General features: G+C 40.1%; 1 protein-coding gene across 3 annotated transcripts in view; it reads right to left on the reverse strand.

Moving 5' to 3' along the window:
* Nucleotides 1–16,764, reverse strand: part of GALNT11 (polypeptide N-acetylgalactosaminyltransferase 11) — a 1,380,327-nt gene that overhangs the window by 722,812 nt on the left and 640,751 nt on the right. For all 3 annotated transcript variants that reach the window (XM_044066892.1, XM_044066893.1, XM_044066894.1), the window contains exon 4: nt 12,262–12,428. In XM_044066892.1, coding sequence (XP_043922827.1) covers nt 12,262–12,428 — 167 coding nt within the window. The remainder of the gene's footprint in view (nt 1–12,261; nt 12,429–16,764) is intronic.

Raw genomic sequence — 16,764 nt, forward strand, 5'->3', positions numbered from 1 at the left:
AGCTTATTAGAAAGAGCAAAAATGTTTGTGTACAGGTAGTGTGAAAAGATGGTTTAACATAGGCTTTATACAATGACTGGAGTGCTAGGGACAGAAAGAGAACTGAGTGGACTTATAAGATGTTCTGTACTACGGAAAATAGATTAAGATGAATTAATTGAACTGATCTATACACACAGATATGTATGCACACACATTGTCTATTTTTTTTATTATTTTTGAAAAACAAAGTCATGTGATTTTAATTTTAACTGACTAAAGAACCACTGCTTGTTGCAATAAGCGCTGTGGGATCTTTCACATCTACCAGAGCTACCAGCATCTCAGGCAGGTCATCTAAAAGGATGCACCTCAGGAGAGCTGCATGTCAATGCTGGAAAAATCCAATAACTTGAAAAAAGAACCTGCAGCCTTCTCATCTTCCTGGCATTAAAGGCAAGTGTACTACATTTTGATCTACTGAAACTAAATACTTATATTAGCCATAGCCATAACAGCTCGAGGAGAAAGTTACAACCATGGGGCTGACAGAATACAGGAAACACAGGCAGACAACAGCAGCAGCAATTAAGGCAGAAAGAATAAAGAAAAATCTTCAGAAAAGCAAGCAAAATTGAAGACAGGCAGCCAGTTCTGGGAATTTAAACATTTTATAGCTACGTAAGGCAAAAACAAAGAAAAAGTGAAACTTAACAAAACGGAAGGAAAATGGACAGAAAAGGATGCTTAAAAGTAAGGTTACAAAATTAATATTTCTCAGTATCTGCACAACAGGAGAATGTAGACTTACCAAATCCAGTCAGAAGTGTCCAAGAAAATGGGGTTGATGTCATGCATTTCATAGTGGAATAAAATCATGAAGGAACTTCAAAAAGCATAAAAAAATAAAATAATAAAAAAGGAACTTCTAATGCTAAAGACACATAAGGAAATGAGACTGACAGGATTCAACTCAGAAAAAGGGTGACGTGAGAGAAGATGTAGTAACCTTAGCAAAAAATCAGTGAGGAGGGTAAGACTCCAGGGCGTGGGTGAAGTGAGAGAAGATGTAGTAACCTTAGCAAAAAATCAGTGAGGAGGGTAAGACGCCAGGACGCGGGTGAAGTGAGAGAAGATGTAGTAACCTTAGCAAAAAATCAGTGAGGGAGGGTAAGATGCCAGGACGTGGGTGAAGTGAGAGAAGATGTAGTAACCTTAGCAAAAAATCAGTGAGGAGGGTAAGATGCCAGGACGTATAAAAGAGCAGATGCGACTCCCATTCACAAGAATGAAATGGTGGCACAGACCAAACATTAGTGACCTTTTCCGCTGATTTTATCTGTTGGTTAAGTCATGGAAATTAATGAAACAGAGAACTTCAGCTCATCCACTTGTGTAGTGAACTAGATGTAACAAACGAAAATCAACATGTCAAATACCTCTGTTTTGGTAATCAAGATAGAAAACTATACAGGGAGTATGAAATTGGCCTAATTAGATATCAAGAAGGCAAATGACACAGTGCAATGAACAAAGTAATTAGACTAGGAGTGAGTTACAGGGTTGCAGCAATTAATATTAAAACAAACTGAAACCATAAACTGAAAACATACACACACCACAAAAATTCATAGTACATAATAAGTACAGTTTGTTTTAATATTTAGTGTGTATTGGTGCTTTAAGCATTTTTATTAGAGGCAATGATGTATAATGTGATACTGGGGAGGGGTACAAAAGGATGGTGCGTGCGTTTAGCAACTTGATTCTAATGAAGTAACTTGTTTACAAAAGCGCTTAATCCTGGTCTGCATTAAATTTATTTGCTCCTACATCTGCCTTCGTTTTTTTCTTTGGGACTGCTCTGCTGTTTGTGCTTCACATTTTAACAATGTTTGTAATTAGCTGTGTTGCTTCTTGTTGATACATCAGAAGAGGCAACAGTAAAGTACAGTTTTGTACCTACCATAAATGTAGATGTTCGAGTGCTAATACAGCTGCAGTCATAACAGATGGGTTTTCCTGCCGTCAGGCGGGTCCTCGGTCGGCCGAATTCCAAAGTCTAGGTCCGGCGTCGGTTGTCGTCGCTTCTTCCCTGACGTCAGTGTGACAGGGGTATAAAAGAACCAGCTGACGCCATTTTCTTCAGTTTTTCTTGCCCCAGATGTCAGCTGCCCCCAGAAGGAAGGCAAAACATAAATTTATGTAATAAAGCAAATGCAATATAATCAAAAAACAGTAGTTGCAAGCATTTACACCATAAAAGAATACCCCAATGAGGTTGTATGAGGAGGTGTTAGCCATTAGGCCTGTCCCAAGAAGGGAAGGAGGGAGGGAAACCTGGACTGCAGCTGTATTAGCACTCGAACATCTACATTTATGGTAGGTACAAAACTGTACTATGTTCATCGTGCATACAGCTGCAGTCATAACAGATGGGTAGAATCCCAAAGCTAATAAAGGGGGGGTAGGCACTAAGTGGAACTAGGAGGTGCCAGGATGCCCTGCAAGACTGCAGTGACAAAGCCCGCTCTAGTTTTGGAGTATAATGGTAGGTGATAGTGCTTGGAGAAAGTATGTACAGAACTCCAAGTGGCTGCTTCCAAAATGTCTTTGGTAGGAACCCCCTTGAGGAAAGCTGCAGAGGTAGCCGTGGCCCTTGTGGAGTGAGATCTGATGCCTGTAGGTACAGTTTTACCATGAATAGAGTAACAAAAGCGTATGCAGTGGGCTATCCATTTTGAGATTGTCTGTTTGGAAATAGGCTTCCCTTGAGCACCTGTAGCATAGGACACAAACCGTTGATCTGATTTTCTGAAAGGCTTTGTTCTGTCCAAATAGTAACAAAGCTGTCTGTGAAAGTCCAAGGAATGTAGTAGCCTCTCCCCTTTGTTTTGTGGATTAGGGTAAAAGGTAGGTAAGTGGATAGCCTGATTCAAGGCTACCCTGGATACTACCCTTTGGCATAAATGAAGGATTGGTTCATAAGGAAACTCTGTCCTGATGGAAAATGATGAAAGGCTGCACAGCCATGAGGGCTTGTAGTTCCGAAACCCTGTGTGCTGAGGTGATAGCTAGAAGGAAGGCTGTTTTCCATGACAAATATTGCAGATCTGTTGAAGCAGCTGGCTCAAAGGGAGGCAGGGTTAGTTTTTCTAGAATGAAATTGAGGTCCCAAGCAGGTACTGGTTGCTTCCTTGGGGGTTTTATATTCTTATCCCCTCTGAGGAACTGTCTTAAGAGAGGGTGAGAGAATAAAGGAGGATCAGTGTTGTACTCTGCAGAAATGACTGAGGCATGGATTTTGATGGAGGAGAATGAAAGTCCACTGCTTAGCAGCTCGGCTAGGTACTGTAGTATTTGAGGTAAATTCAGTATTCCAGGATTCTGACCCTTTTTCTGATTCCAGGCACAAAACCGTTTCCATTTTGCCGAGTAGGCTTTTCTAGTAGAAGGTCTTCTGGCCTCCAAAATGACATCTTGCACCTCCTTGGAGAGTAGGGTCTGCTGTGAGTTTAAGGAATCCTCCATGCGGCTAGATTGAGTGTTTTCAGCTGACTGTGAAGAGTTTTGAAGTTGTGCTGAGTCAGTAGAAGAGGCATTAGAGGCAGGATCCATGGTGGGGAATGCGTCAGGCTCCTCAGGAGTGGGTACCAGTGTTGTCTTGGCCAGTCTTGAGCAATGAGAATCATCTTTGGTCTGTCTGCTCTGGCTTTTAATAGAACTTTGGCCAGCAGTGGAAGAGGTGGAAAGGCATAAACCGTCATTGTTGTCCAACTGAAAGAGAGTGCGTCCACTTTCCAGGCCTGTGGATGAAAGGTCCTTGAGCAGAATTTTGTCAATTGGTAATTTCTGTGGGTGGCAAAGAGATCTATGTCTGGCCTTCCCCATGCTTGAATTATCATTGTAAAAACTTCAGGATGCAACTTCCATTTGTGTGGATCTGTCATATTTCTGTTCAGGTTGTCTACCAGTGTGTTTTCTTTCCCTGGCAGGAATTGTGCTTGAAGTTGGATTTGCAATTCCAGAGCTGTGTTCCAAAGGGACATGGCTAGTCTGCACAGGGGGTATGAATGAGTTCCTCCCTGTTTGTTTATGTACCACATCACTGTGGTGTTGTCTGTTCTTATCAATAGCTGGCCTGGATGCAGCAGGTCTTTGAAAGCCATAATAGCATTTATTACTGCTAGCATTTCCTTTTGATTGATGTGTAGGTGCTTTTCTTTTTGTGACCATTTGCCCTGAATGCACCGATCTGTCATGTGCGCCCCCCAGGCGTAGTCCGAGGCGTCTGTTGTGATGACTTGATTTGCTTGAGGCTTGCAGAATGGGAGACCTATGTTTATTTGGCATGCTTGCGCCCACCACAGAAATTCCTTTTGAAGACATGGAATCAGTGGTATGATTGTTTCCAAACTGTGGCTGTGTTGAGACCATAAGTTTTTTAGGTACCATTGAAGTTTCCTCATATGCAGCTTTGCACATGGGATTAGCAGGATGCAAGATGCCATGAATCCCAGAGCCTGCAGGATTTTCCTTGCAGTCAGCCTGGTGAAGGTTGCCAGTTTTCTGAAGTATTGAGTTAATTTGCCCTTGTTTCTCTGGCGTGAGGTAGGCCATCTGGGTGTTTGTATCCAAGCTGGCACCCAGTAAAATTATTGTTTGAGAGGGTATTAGTCTTGACTTCTTTTTGTTGACTGTGTATCCCAGAGATTTCAACAACATTATTACAAACGCCAGGTGTTTCAGAAGAGTGTGTTTGCTGTCCGCTTGGATCAGGCAGTCATCCAGATATGGGTATATTTGTATCCCTTGAAGTCTGCAGAAGGCAATTACTGATGCCAGGCATTTTGTGAACACTCTGGGCGCAGTAGATAAGCCAAAGGGCAATGCAGAGAATTGATAATGGGATGAACCTGCAAGAAATCTGAGGTATCTTCTGCAATCTTGTCTGATTGGGACATGCAGGTATGCCTCCTTGAGGTCCAATGTTACCAGCCAAGACTCCTTGCCCAGCATGGGAAGAAGCTGCTGTAATGTGAGCATCTTGAACTTTGGTACGAGTAAATATGTGTTTAGGATAGGATGGATAGGTCCAAAATAGGTCTCCAATCTTTGCCCTTCCTTGGTACCAGGAATAGTCTGGAATAAAAACCTTGACCCTGTTCTTGTGCAGGTACCTCTTGAATAGCTTTCATGTCCATGAGATCTGGAATTGGTTTTTGTGCCTCTGCCCTTTGATTGTGTGGCAGGTTTGGCATGCCTCTCATTTTTGGAAGGGTGTGAAAGTGGAATCTGTAGCCTCTGTCTATAATGTCCAGGATCCATTTGTCTTTTGTGACAATATGCCAATTTTTCGAAAATAATGCCAGTTTTCCACCTAAAGGTGCTGCCATTTGAGCCTTGCTTGGCATGCAAAGGGGAAAGTCATTGGGTCTGCTATCTGAATGGCTGTGAACTATCCTCATCCCCTCTTGGTGTAGGTGTTTGCCATTGTCTGCCTCTAAATGATCCTTGAGATTGCCCTCTACCTCTCGGGTGCCTGTATCTACCTCTTTGAGGTCTGTCCGTGGCTGGAAAGGACCAATTTTTTGAAGTCCAATTTCTACTGAAACGTGGCGGTTGTACCTGTAGGAAATCTTTCACTGTTTGCATTGATTTTGCTTTTTCCTCCATTTTCTTTAATACCTCCTCAGCTTTAACACCAAACAATACATCTTTTTGAAGAGGTGCATCTAGTAATTTAGCTTTGACATGATCTGGTAAGGTTTGCTCTTTGAGCCAAGCATGTCTACGTATGACTGATCCTGTAACAGCAGCTCTACAAGAGGCCTCTAAAGCATCAAAACCACATTGCAAGGTATGTTTACCCACTTGCTCTGCACTATGCAACAAATCCTGCAACTCCTTCAAGTCTGGTTGTTCAGGTTGTGACATTTTGCTTTTCAACTGAGATAACAAAAACTGTTGATACTTTAACATATGGAACTGGCAGTTTAATGCCCTCATGGTTAAAGTGGCCGAGATGTATACCTTCCCCCCCCCCCCACCTTTCTAAAGCTCTGGAATCTCTCTCTGAAGGTAATGGATTTTTGGCAGTGGAGACCTTAATTCCCTTCAGACCCTGTGAAATAGTTTCTGGGTCAGCCGCATGGCTTTTGTATAGGAATTGGTGTGAATCAGGAACCCGGTAATACCTGTCAGGCTTGACTGGAGCTGAAGGTAAAGAATCTGGGTTAAGGCTGGCCTCTGAATACACATCATCTAGTATGTCTAAGACAGGAGGTCCAGCCAGAGGCCTGTGCTGAGGGAGCAAGAGGAAATCCCTGAGCCTTTTCTTGGAGTCTGTGTACTCTTGGCCTTCCCAGTGGAACTGTTCCCTCAAAGTATGCAAGGTTTTCCCAAAAGAGTAATCCTCAGGGGGGGGGAGACAGAGGGAATGGACTCCTCTGCATCAGAATCTTCGAAAGGGGAGTAAGAATGTTCCTGGTCCTCAGAATGTTCTGAAGTAATGGAGGCCTGGTCCGAGGAATGGTATTCTTCCTCCACTCTGGGCCTTTTGTCCGAGGGGGGTTGAGAACCCCTGATAAGAGTAATCAAATCCTCAGCCATTTTGAGCATCTGCTTTTTAGGCATGGGGCCTTGAGAGGGGCCCTGTGGAGCTTGTCTTTTAGAATGCATGGCTGTTTTAGATTTAGTGTAAGCCTTAATGGAAAAAGAAGAAGAAGGCCTGAAGACACCATGAGAGGTGGCAGGCCTGTCTGAACTCTGAGTTTCCTCGCCAAGAGTGGCTTCGGTATCTGTAGTCGGGGTGTGGGCCGAAGAGCCTGCGACTTCGGGCACAGAAGACACCGCTAATGAAGTGTCATCGGTAGTCAGGGGCTGCGTAGGCACCTCGCTGAGAACCAGAGCACATGTAGTCGGCTTTAGCGTGGTGTCGGTAGAAGTCACGGACCTCGTATGTCGGTCCTTATCTTTACGTCGTTTACTCAAAATTGTCGGAGTATCCGACGACATGTTGTAATTAAACTTTTTGCCAAAATAGTGTTGGGCGAACTCCACCAGACGCTTAACTGTTGAATGTAGCACAAAAACGACAGGCCGAGACATCGTGATCTGGGCCTAAGCAAGGTATACAGAAATCCTTATGCGGTATTTGCTTCCCACATGAAATGCAATTATTAACTTTGTCTGACATCGGACTGAGGCAAGAAAAGTTTCCCCAACAGGGTACTTAGCTTTCAAGAAGTCTTCAGTTGAAAAATATTCGTAATCTCAGGAGCTGGCCAACCGGCACTTGCGAACTGCTTCCGCTTCGGGCACCGCGCGGCAAGAAAGACTGAAGAAAATGGCGTCGGCTGGTTCTTTTATACCCCTGTCGCACTGACGTCAGGGAAGAAGCGATGACAACCGATGCTGGACTTAGACTTTGGAATTCGGCCGACCGAGGACCCGCCTGACGGCAGGAAAACCCATCTGTTATGACTGCAGCTGTATGCACGATGAACATCATTGCTAGCATCCCAGAAGCCCTTCTAATCTGCAGGGGTCATTATCAAAGATATTCCAAATGAGTGGCTGAACTTCAGAGCTCACATGATAAGTACTTGGAACTGGCCGAGTGAACCCAAACTTGCTCAGTTTATTATCATCTTAAAATGAGAAAAACTGAATTTCTTATAAAAGCATAAAAACAGACTTCCGTCTAAATGGACGCAAAACTTTGAATCTTTTAGTTGACTTTTTTGAACCTATTAACATTTTAACAGATTATAATTCCTATAAACTTTGAAAAATTTAGAGTGAAAATTCTTTGCTACAGTTGTCTTGTCTGCCCTATGCCAGATTATTTATTTATTTATTTACATTTGTTGACCGGGAATGTCCGACTGGACACAGGTCCATTTTCAGCAGAGGCCCGGGGAGAAAAGATCCACAAATTAAAATATTACAGACATAGTTACAGATTAAGAATCCTAGCAATTAAAATATTACAAACATAGTTACAGATGAAGAACATAGTACATTCAGTAGATAACTAGCATCTGTTCTATCCACGAAGTCATAGCAGATATTAACAATTGTTACAATAAGAAGTTACTGCCATATAATAAGTAGATATGCATGGAAGTATCAGAGCTTGCTGTAATCAAAGGTAGTTTGTGGGGTGGAAGAGAAGTAGAGGGTAGATGGAGTGGGAGAAGTTAGAGGGGAGAGTTACAAGGGCATAGCCAGCATGTTTTTAGGTACGCTTTAAGTAAAGCTTTGAAGTGGGTGCATGATGGTAGAGAGGTTATTGTGGGGGGGTTCCATAATTTGGCTATAGCGCTGAAGAATACTTTGTATACTGTGATAAAGAAATATGTATCCTGTCTAACTCTATGTCATTATACTGCCTACCATCCTTGCTAATATGTTATTAATGTTACATTTGTAGTAATCTCAGAAATAGTAATGGCAGTCTTGTACTTGTATGTAAATAGCCTATGTTTTTGTTAAGTTCTTTCAGCTCATTTACTTTACCTAATTATCAATGTAACTCTGTTGGAGCTTTTCTCCCCGGGCCCCCGCTGAAAAAGGACATGTATCCAGTCGGACCATCCCGGTTAACAAATGTAAAATAAAATAAATAATAATAAAATAAATAAGAATAGTGCTTCTCCAGCAGTGTTATTGGCTCTAGTAACCTGTAATTGATTTTTGTTGCTGGATCGTAGTGGTCTGGTGGTGAGATAGGGTTGAAGTAGATACTGGAGGGATGAGACCTTTAGAGGATGGTGAACCAGTTTGTGGGTGAGTGTGAGTTGATACCATTGAAGGAGGTGAGGAAGTTCTAGCCAGCCTAGTTCAGTAAGTGTGAGACAGTGGTGACTGTGGTAGGATGCCACGGTGGCGAATTTGGCAATTTTGTTGTAGCAGGACTCGAGTTTATTTAGATCGCATTGCCTTAGGTTGGTATATATTGGAGAGGCATAAAGTAGGGTGGAGATAAGGTGCAAATTTGCAACTGAAATCCTAGCTGCTTTGGTGAGGAGTTGCTTATTTCTGTATAAGGCTCCTAGTTTTTGGTGGACTTTGTTTATGGTCATGGATATGTGAATGTCCAATTTGACATTGTTGTCTATTTCAGTTGTTTATGTTTTAATAGGAAGTGACCCACAAGGTTAAAACTGTGGCAAAAAATAGCTGTCTACAACATGGAATACTTGTAGCACTATTTGGCACAGAGACCCATGACATACTGATTGTAAAAGCTGTAAAACCTGTACCTCAATGGGTCAATATCAAACACAATATGCATAACACTAGTGAGAACAAACAGAAAATGAAATTTGTATCTTACTAAGTCAATATAAAACAAAGTATGAATACAGGAACAAGCAAAACATAAAATGCAACTATGAAATAAAAGGCTATGTATACAACTAGGCTATACACTTCTTATGGAAGAAATTTTCTACTGTACTTGTTGCCTGATCAACTCACAGGGTGGTTAGCAACAGTCTTCCTCCAACTAGGATCTCTCAGGAGCACATGGTCATGATAAAAATTAAGCAACAATTAACGACCTGTGCATTTAGGAGAAATATGCTAGAATGACACAGACATTTAAATACTGTTTGCCCTTTCATTGTGGCATACAAGTATAAAACTACTATTTTAATGTCAGATTTTCTACAGAAATGATCAAGGTCAATATTATGCCTTGATACAATCTTTCATGCAACTTTTGCAGGACCATTACGCTATGGCATGTCTATCGACATAAGTATTTATTTATTTATATTTTAACTGGGTTAACCAGGCAGGGTTTAAGCTCATTTTCAGAGGACACCCAAAGAGAAAATTTCCACAATGCACGAATATAAACTATTTTATTCAACAAATCAATTTTAATAAAAGAGATCAACACATTATGAAGTAAACAAAGTTTATATTACCATATCACATACATGACATATTCAAAACATGCTAAAAACATTACAAATATCTTTTGGTTAAGGATTACAAGTTTGGTAAGTCAAGGTGGTTTTATATATGCATAAATGCTATACATCTATAAGTAGTCAGAGTACATGAAGGAATACTGTACAAAAACAAATATGATATATTACTGGCATACAGGTTTTCTAGGTTAACACACTAGAACTGGATTTGCTAGCATATAAATAAAGTTTGACTGGCTTAGTTATTGTGTATCTATGCATCTCAAGAGCAAATAAACTTACTATTAAGGTCAGTAGTTTTGTAAAGGAATATGTAAAGTAAACAATGGATACAAACTCAGTACAATCCTATTGAGGGCAATATGCAAGCATGATTAAAGTACTATGACAGTTACTCTGCAGTAGGCCATACGTGGAGTTTGTTCTGCTCTGCAGTAGGCCACACTTGGAATATGTTCTGCTCTGCAGTAGGCCACACGTAGAATCTGTTTTGCTCTGCAGTAGGTCACATATGGAATTTTTGTACTTGAACAACATTTTAATACAACAATATGGTGTCCAATGAAAAATTAAAGATTGGTAGATTTGAAACACTAACATTACGCAACAACTCCTCACCATATCATCTAGTCTGTGAGGGCACATTCTACAGTAGGCAACATTTTCTAAATGGGAAGAATTCAGAATTTTCTCCAGTTCTTGGGCTTGAAGTCATGTATGCCTCCAACAGTGTACATTAAGATATCAAAGGTAGAGCTGAACAATGTACAAAACTCTTGACATTTCCACAGAAGGTTTCTTTACCACAGCAACTGATGAGTACATATTTAAATATGAAGGCATTCTGCAGTGTGTAACTTTTTGGAAGAATCCAAAGTAGTAAATGTGTAAAACTCCCTGACAGGGAAGAGCCTAAAAGAGGAAAAGTAATGATTCCACCCAACTGCACCACCTTAATAATGGGTGCTAATCCTAACCCTAAAGCTGGCTCTTCCCTCAACCCGAACCCTACACCATACCTCCATAAAAACTTTCCCATAACACTGCCACCACACAAGACACACACAAACATTCACAAATATATACACAAACCACATTACGTCTATCTCCTAACCTAACCCTGACTAACAATAAAATACACGAATTTGCACAAAAACATACAACACTTATTCTTCACTCATCACTGCCCTAACCCTAACTCACATACACACGCACAAACACTTTCAACCTTCCAACCCCAATTACCTGTCTCGACATTATATACCATCGACGTTTACACTGCTCTGCTATCTCTACTGTTGACATTAAACCATACCCCACGCATTTGTTGCAGAAATGGCATTCAAAAACACAAGGGAACATAAATATAATATTTATATATATATATATATATATATATATATATATATATATATACATACACACACACACATACATATATATATAAATATATACACACACACACACACACACACACACACACACACACACACACACACACACACACACACACACACAATGTAAATAATGCATAGCATAAAACAACCTTAACTGCATTCTATTACTTCCAACACATCTGTTATTAAACATATCACAGTCAGTGTTTTTGTATGCCTCAGAATCTATGACTCTGCTTCATTATATCTTATTGGTCTCTGCCTTCTTGGCCCTGTGTTTGGATGAAAACAGTCTGTTTACTTGTTCAGTTACCTTGCAACAAATGTAATTTAACTGTGGGAGTATACACAGAGTATTGCAAAAACCAAATGGCAGCAGGAAATATCTGCAGGGGGCACAAGTCTGTTTGTTAAATCTTGATGCTAAGGAGGCAGGAGTGACCCAAGAAGTGGGGAGTAACTCCTATCTACACAAAATATTGCCAGGAGTGAAAAAAGACATTAATGTTAATGGTGAATCCTGCAAAGGGTTTCTTGAAATAGGCTCAAGCTTTGTAATTCAATTATAGGACTAGAGTCAGAACACTGGATCCAGGAAAGAAAGGTAAGCATTCAACTAAAAATTAAAACACGCACATGACCTTTAATGTGATCAATGACTTCTCAAACAATACGCACATTTCTGATCAGTCCTTCTGGATGGGAATCATGCCAAGTCAATGGCATGCATAAAGGCAACAGTGAATTAATGATCTTAACAAACATAATCTTCAAGATGCAGTAACTTGCCTGTGTAAGAGAACGGTCTCACAACCAATACTGAAGACATTAAGTACAATATTTACTGAAAAGAAAACTGGCATTATGTTGCAGATTACAGACTAATAATTTACTGATTAATGTTAACATATAAATAACTTTGTAAGTAGTTTTCTTACCCAGTTCACTGTCATCGTCCACCAGAATTACTTCATGGAGAACGTGTGCAGGTGTGCGATCAAATACACTATGAACAGTGCGAAGTAGAGCAGACAACGCTTCATTATAGAAGCAAATTATAATGCTGGCAGAAGGTAAATCAAAGGGATAGGACTTCTTTTTACACCTGAAAATAGAAGAAAAAGCATGTTAAACGTACAAGAATTATCATGCTTACTGACAGCTTTCTACTCTCGAATCTAAAACTTCATAATCTTAAAAGAAGATTGCAAAATCCAGCATGAGCAAAGTTAGATTTTGCAATCACTAAGCACTGTGAAAATTTATTTATTTATTTTTTTACTTGTGCAACATTTATGTATGTTTTGTTAACCAAATTTGCCCATTGTGTTGTTGCCAGTTATCAGTGAAAGTCTGGGAAGAAAAGCTCCAAATGGAAATAAAAGTTAAGTGTTTAAGGTTAGAGCAGCTCTGCTTTGGCAGTGTCAGCTCGCTAACCAAAAGGACCATAACTGGCAGGACACTAAAGTCAGCACACAAAAATTTCCATGCTACTTCAACCAACCCCCTTTACTCATGATGCCTTGCAGCTACTAACTCATCTCCATATTTCTGAAAGTCTGCTTATGATGGAGCACTACAACAGAAAACAACTCTTTTAACTCCTGAACCCATTCAAAATTAAGGTACCACCAGGTCCAAGGTGGAGGAAGGTGGGTACGGATGGTGACAGACATGAAACTGCCAACATATCTGCTTTATCTTTTATATCTGTTGTTGATTGTTTCATCCCTGTTACCAACAGGACAGAGTTTCAAGCTTGGCCCTTTGGGCAGTTCACAAGAAAGAATGATCCAAATAACAGTGACCCAAAAGGAAGATATAGATCTGGAAACTGCATCTAGCTAATAGTGCTTTGCAAATGCATTCAGCAATGCCCACACTACAGCCATACAAATATCATACACAGAAGCAGTTACAATGAAGGCTTGATTTAATGGTCACTACTCTGGCAGAATGAGTGCTTGCAGATCCCAGTAAAGGTTTGCAGTTTTTCTGACAACAAAAGTTTATGGAATGTGAAAGCCAAAAGAAAGGGTTGACTTGGATACTTTCAAGCCCAGCTTTATGGGTAAGGAAAATGAAACAGAAATCTGTGAATTCCTTCTTAATGGATTTTTCTGTTTAAACAAAACCTAAGTTTTGTTTTACGCAATGAAGTAGGCATCTCCCACAGTTGGCATAATTAGGGAAAAAGAGGTTACCTGCCAGAGTAACTTTTACAAATACATTGTGTCTGTGAGGGCAAATCAATTGTTCCAAACACAAATGGCTTGAGGACCAGTTTTGAATGAGCCTGCAGAGCCAAGGATAAGACTAGTAAAATAAATAAATAAGGAATCATTTGAAACATTTTATTTTATTAACTTAAGTGTTCTGTATACATAGGCATGTAGTTGGTGTTCTCCCTAAGGTACAAAGAAAACGTGTATTCATCAATTTATTCTCTCTCATAAACCATATACTCAGCCTCTCCCATGCTTTACCATGGATTCCAAATTGGTTTTAAAAATATGCAACTCCCTAACACTAGCAAATTGGGAAGCCCTACTATCCACCCAGTAACTGGCAGGCCCACTACTTTGGGCCTCATGGTATTCAACAGATACTTCAAAAAGATAAAAAACTTGTGGCATATTAAAGGAGTTTTCTTTGGGATCTCTGTCTGTTTGTGGTTGTTTTTTATCTACGTTTTTTGGGTTGTGGTTTGGATACTTCAAAAAGACTTGAAATATAAAATAAATGTTATTATACCATGATCCCCCCAAAACGTGCACGCTGATTGGCCAGCGTGCCCGTTGTAAATCGAGTTATACTAATGGAAAAAGGTCCGGTCGCCCGGACTTTTTTCCATTAGTATAACTCGATTTTTTAAAACACTGTCTCGCTATGTTAAATGGGTTTAACATAGCGAGACAGCTTTAAAATAAGCAACGGAGATCTCTGTTGCTTATTTTAAAGCTGTCTCTCTATGTTAAACCCATTTAACATAGCAGACAGTGTTAAAACGGAGAAAGCAAGATCTCCGTTGCGTTTTTTTAGTGTTCCGGTATGCTAAATGAGTTTAACTTAGCGGGACAGGTTTAAAATAAGCAACGGAGATGTCCGTTGCTTATTTTAAAACTGTCTCGCTATGTTAACCTCATTTAACATAGCGAAACACAAAAAAAAAGCAACGGAGATCTTGCTTTCTCCGTTTTGCTCACAACTCTGATGTACTGCGCAGGCGCAGTACATCAGAACTGCCGGATGCCAGACATCTGCGGAAGGGCAGTAAACAAGATTATACTATGCCATTATTTAAGAAAAGTAATAGTTTCTTTTCTTAAATAATGTCATGGTATAATAGCAATAACCACGCCTGGTGTGGGTAATGCTAAATTACCCACGGTTGGCTTTGTTTGGTCCCTCGGGCTTAGCCCTCGGGACCAATCCACGCCAACCGTGGGTAAATTTAGCATTACCCACACCCAGGCGTGGGTTATTGCTATATTAACCCAGAAGGAACCACAAATGTTGCAGTCACTGCAGCAAAATTTGTGAAAAAAAATCTATCCTTTGTCATTCCGCCAGTTTCTTTTTCAATTCTTCTACACACAAACACACAGCTGGCATACACTGGCTCTCTCTCTCACATACAGACACATACACACACACACACACACACACACACACACACACACACACACCTGACACATTTTGTCTGTCTCTCTCAGGTGCGCACACACACATGCTTGTTTCACTTACCAAGTGATTTGCACCTTGTATACAAATGTGCAAATTACTTGGTAATTAATACCTCTGCCAGGAAGCTGTCACATACTGCTACTTCACGGAGTTCAAAAACAGAACAAAAGCAAACACAGACCAAAGGAAGACATGCTTATGGTCCAAGTGCTTCTGTTACTAGTCTGTTTTGTGCTACAGAAGTCTCTCTCTTACTAGGTCCACAGTCAAGTCAATCAGAGAGAGAGAGGATCTGCTACAAGCAAAACAAGGCACAAAGCCAAGAATATGACAAGATTTGTGTTACAAAATAAATGGAGATATTTTTTAAAGGTGTAGCAGCAGTCCAGACTAGGGAGACTGTTTCAACAGGCAACATCTAGCCTACAAGCTGGAAGTCTGAGATCCTTAACTTAAGACATTGACATCAAATCCAGTTTATATTGTTTTGCCACGAAATCCATGTTGCAGTAACACAGATATCATCAACTTAGAAATTTTTGAATAGGGTCAGCAAAGTAGTTAAAGCTCTAAAAGAGTGGGTTTTAGGTTTGATTATTAGAGACTTACTGCACTTAAATGGCAAAAACCCCCCAAAATAATGCAGTCTGACAGCTATTCGGACAGAGTGACCTTTGAAATTTTCTGCCTCAATCTGCTTACTACAAAGGACATAAATAACTGATAATCTCTCCTTACATCACAAGTTATGACTAAATCAAAGTGAAGCTAATGATGAACAGGGAAAACATATGTTCTCTAAATATTAAATCGTTGTCATATAACGTGTAGCTGTTCTTAACCAATGTTTTCATGTTATGTCTAGTTTGGTATAACTAATGTGTAGATGTTTTTATTATTTTTGAAGATTGTAAATTTATTGTTCTTAAAATGTTTTGTAATATTTTGGAGCTTTTCTTCCTGGCCCTTTGCTGAAAATAGGCTCCTGTTCAAATTTATCAGTAAAAATGCCATTAAATAAAATAAATATCCAGGCAATGGAGTACATACTCTGCCCAGTTGAAATAAATACTGAGGAAATAGATTGACTGATCAGTTAATATTCACTTCTAGCACAAAGAAAGGATTTGTTTGTAAGGACAAATAAATGCATACAGAAAGGTTTAGAAGATAAAGTATGAATTTCAAAAATTCTCCTGGCTGAAGTAATTGCTTGCAGGAAAACAGCTTTCTCCCCAGGCTTCTGCTGAAAATGAGAACCAACACAGCTGAACGTTCCTGGTAATCAAATGCCAATAAATAAATAAAATAAAAACGAAAGATCTAATGTAACTGCCGGTTGAGGGGGTTGGGGGATTAGTAACAACTACTCCAGCACAAAGTTTAAATACCACAGAGTGGCAGGTTACATGATAGGAGGTATAAATAAAAATATCCTCCTCAAACTGTCTTATTTTTTTCTAGGAAAGCTTCTGGGATTCCTTAATGTGTTTAGCTAGAAGGGGTGAACATCCACGTGAAGCTGGATGAATGGGATAGAAGACTTGTGTCAATTCTAAGGAGAAGAGGTTTTACTAATAGGTGAGATCATAGCGGAAGGAACCTAACTTGTTTGGGTCAAAATAAGGCTATGAGAATGACCTTGGGCTTGTGTTATCTTTGCTTTCTTCAAGTATTTTATTATGAGTGGAAAAGGAGAAGGTATGGAGACCCCCCCCCCCCCCCCCGAGGCCACCACTAGACTAGAGCATCCC

Source organism: Protopterus annectens, chromosome 3.part1, assembly GCF_019279795.1.
Source record: "Protopterus annectens isolate FY-2018-M chromosome 3.part1, PAN1.0, whole genome shotgun sequence".
Classification (NCBI taxonomy): domain Eukaryota; kingdom Metazoa; phylum Chordata; order Ceratodontiformes; family Protopteridae; genus Protopterus; species Protopterus annectens.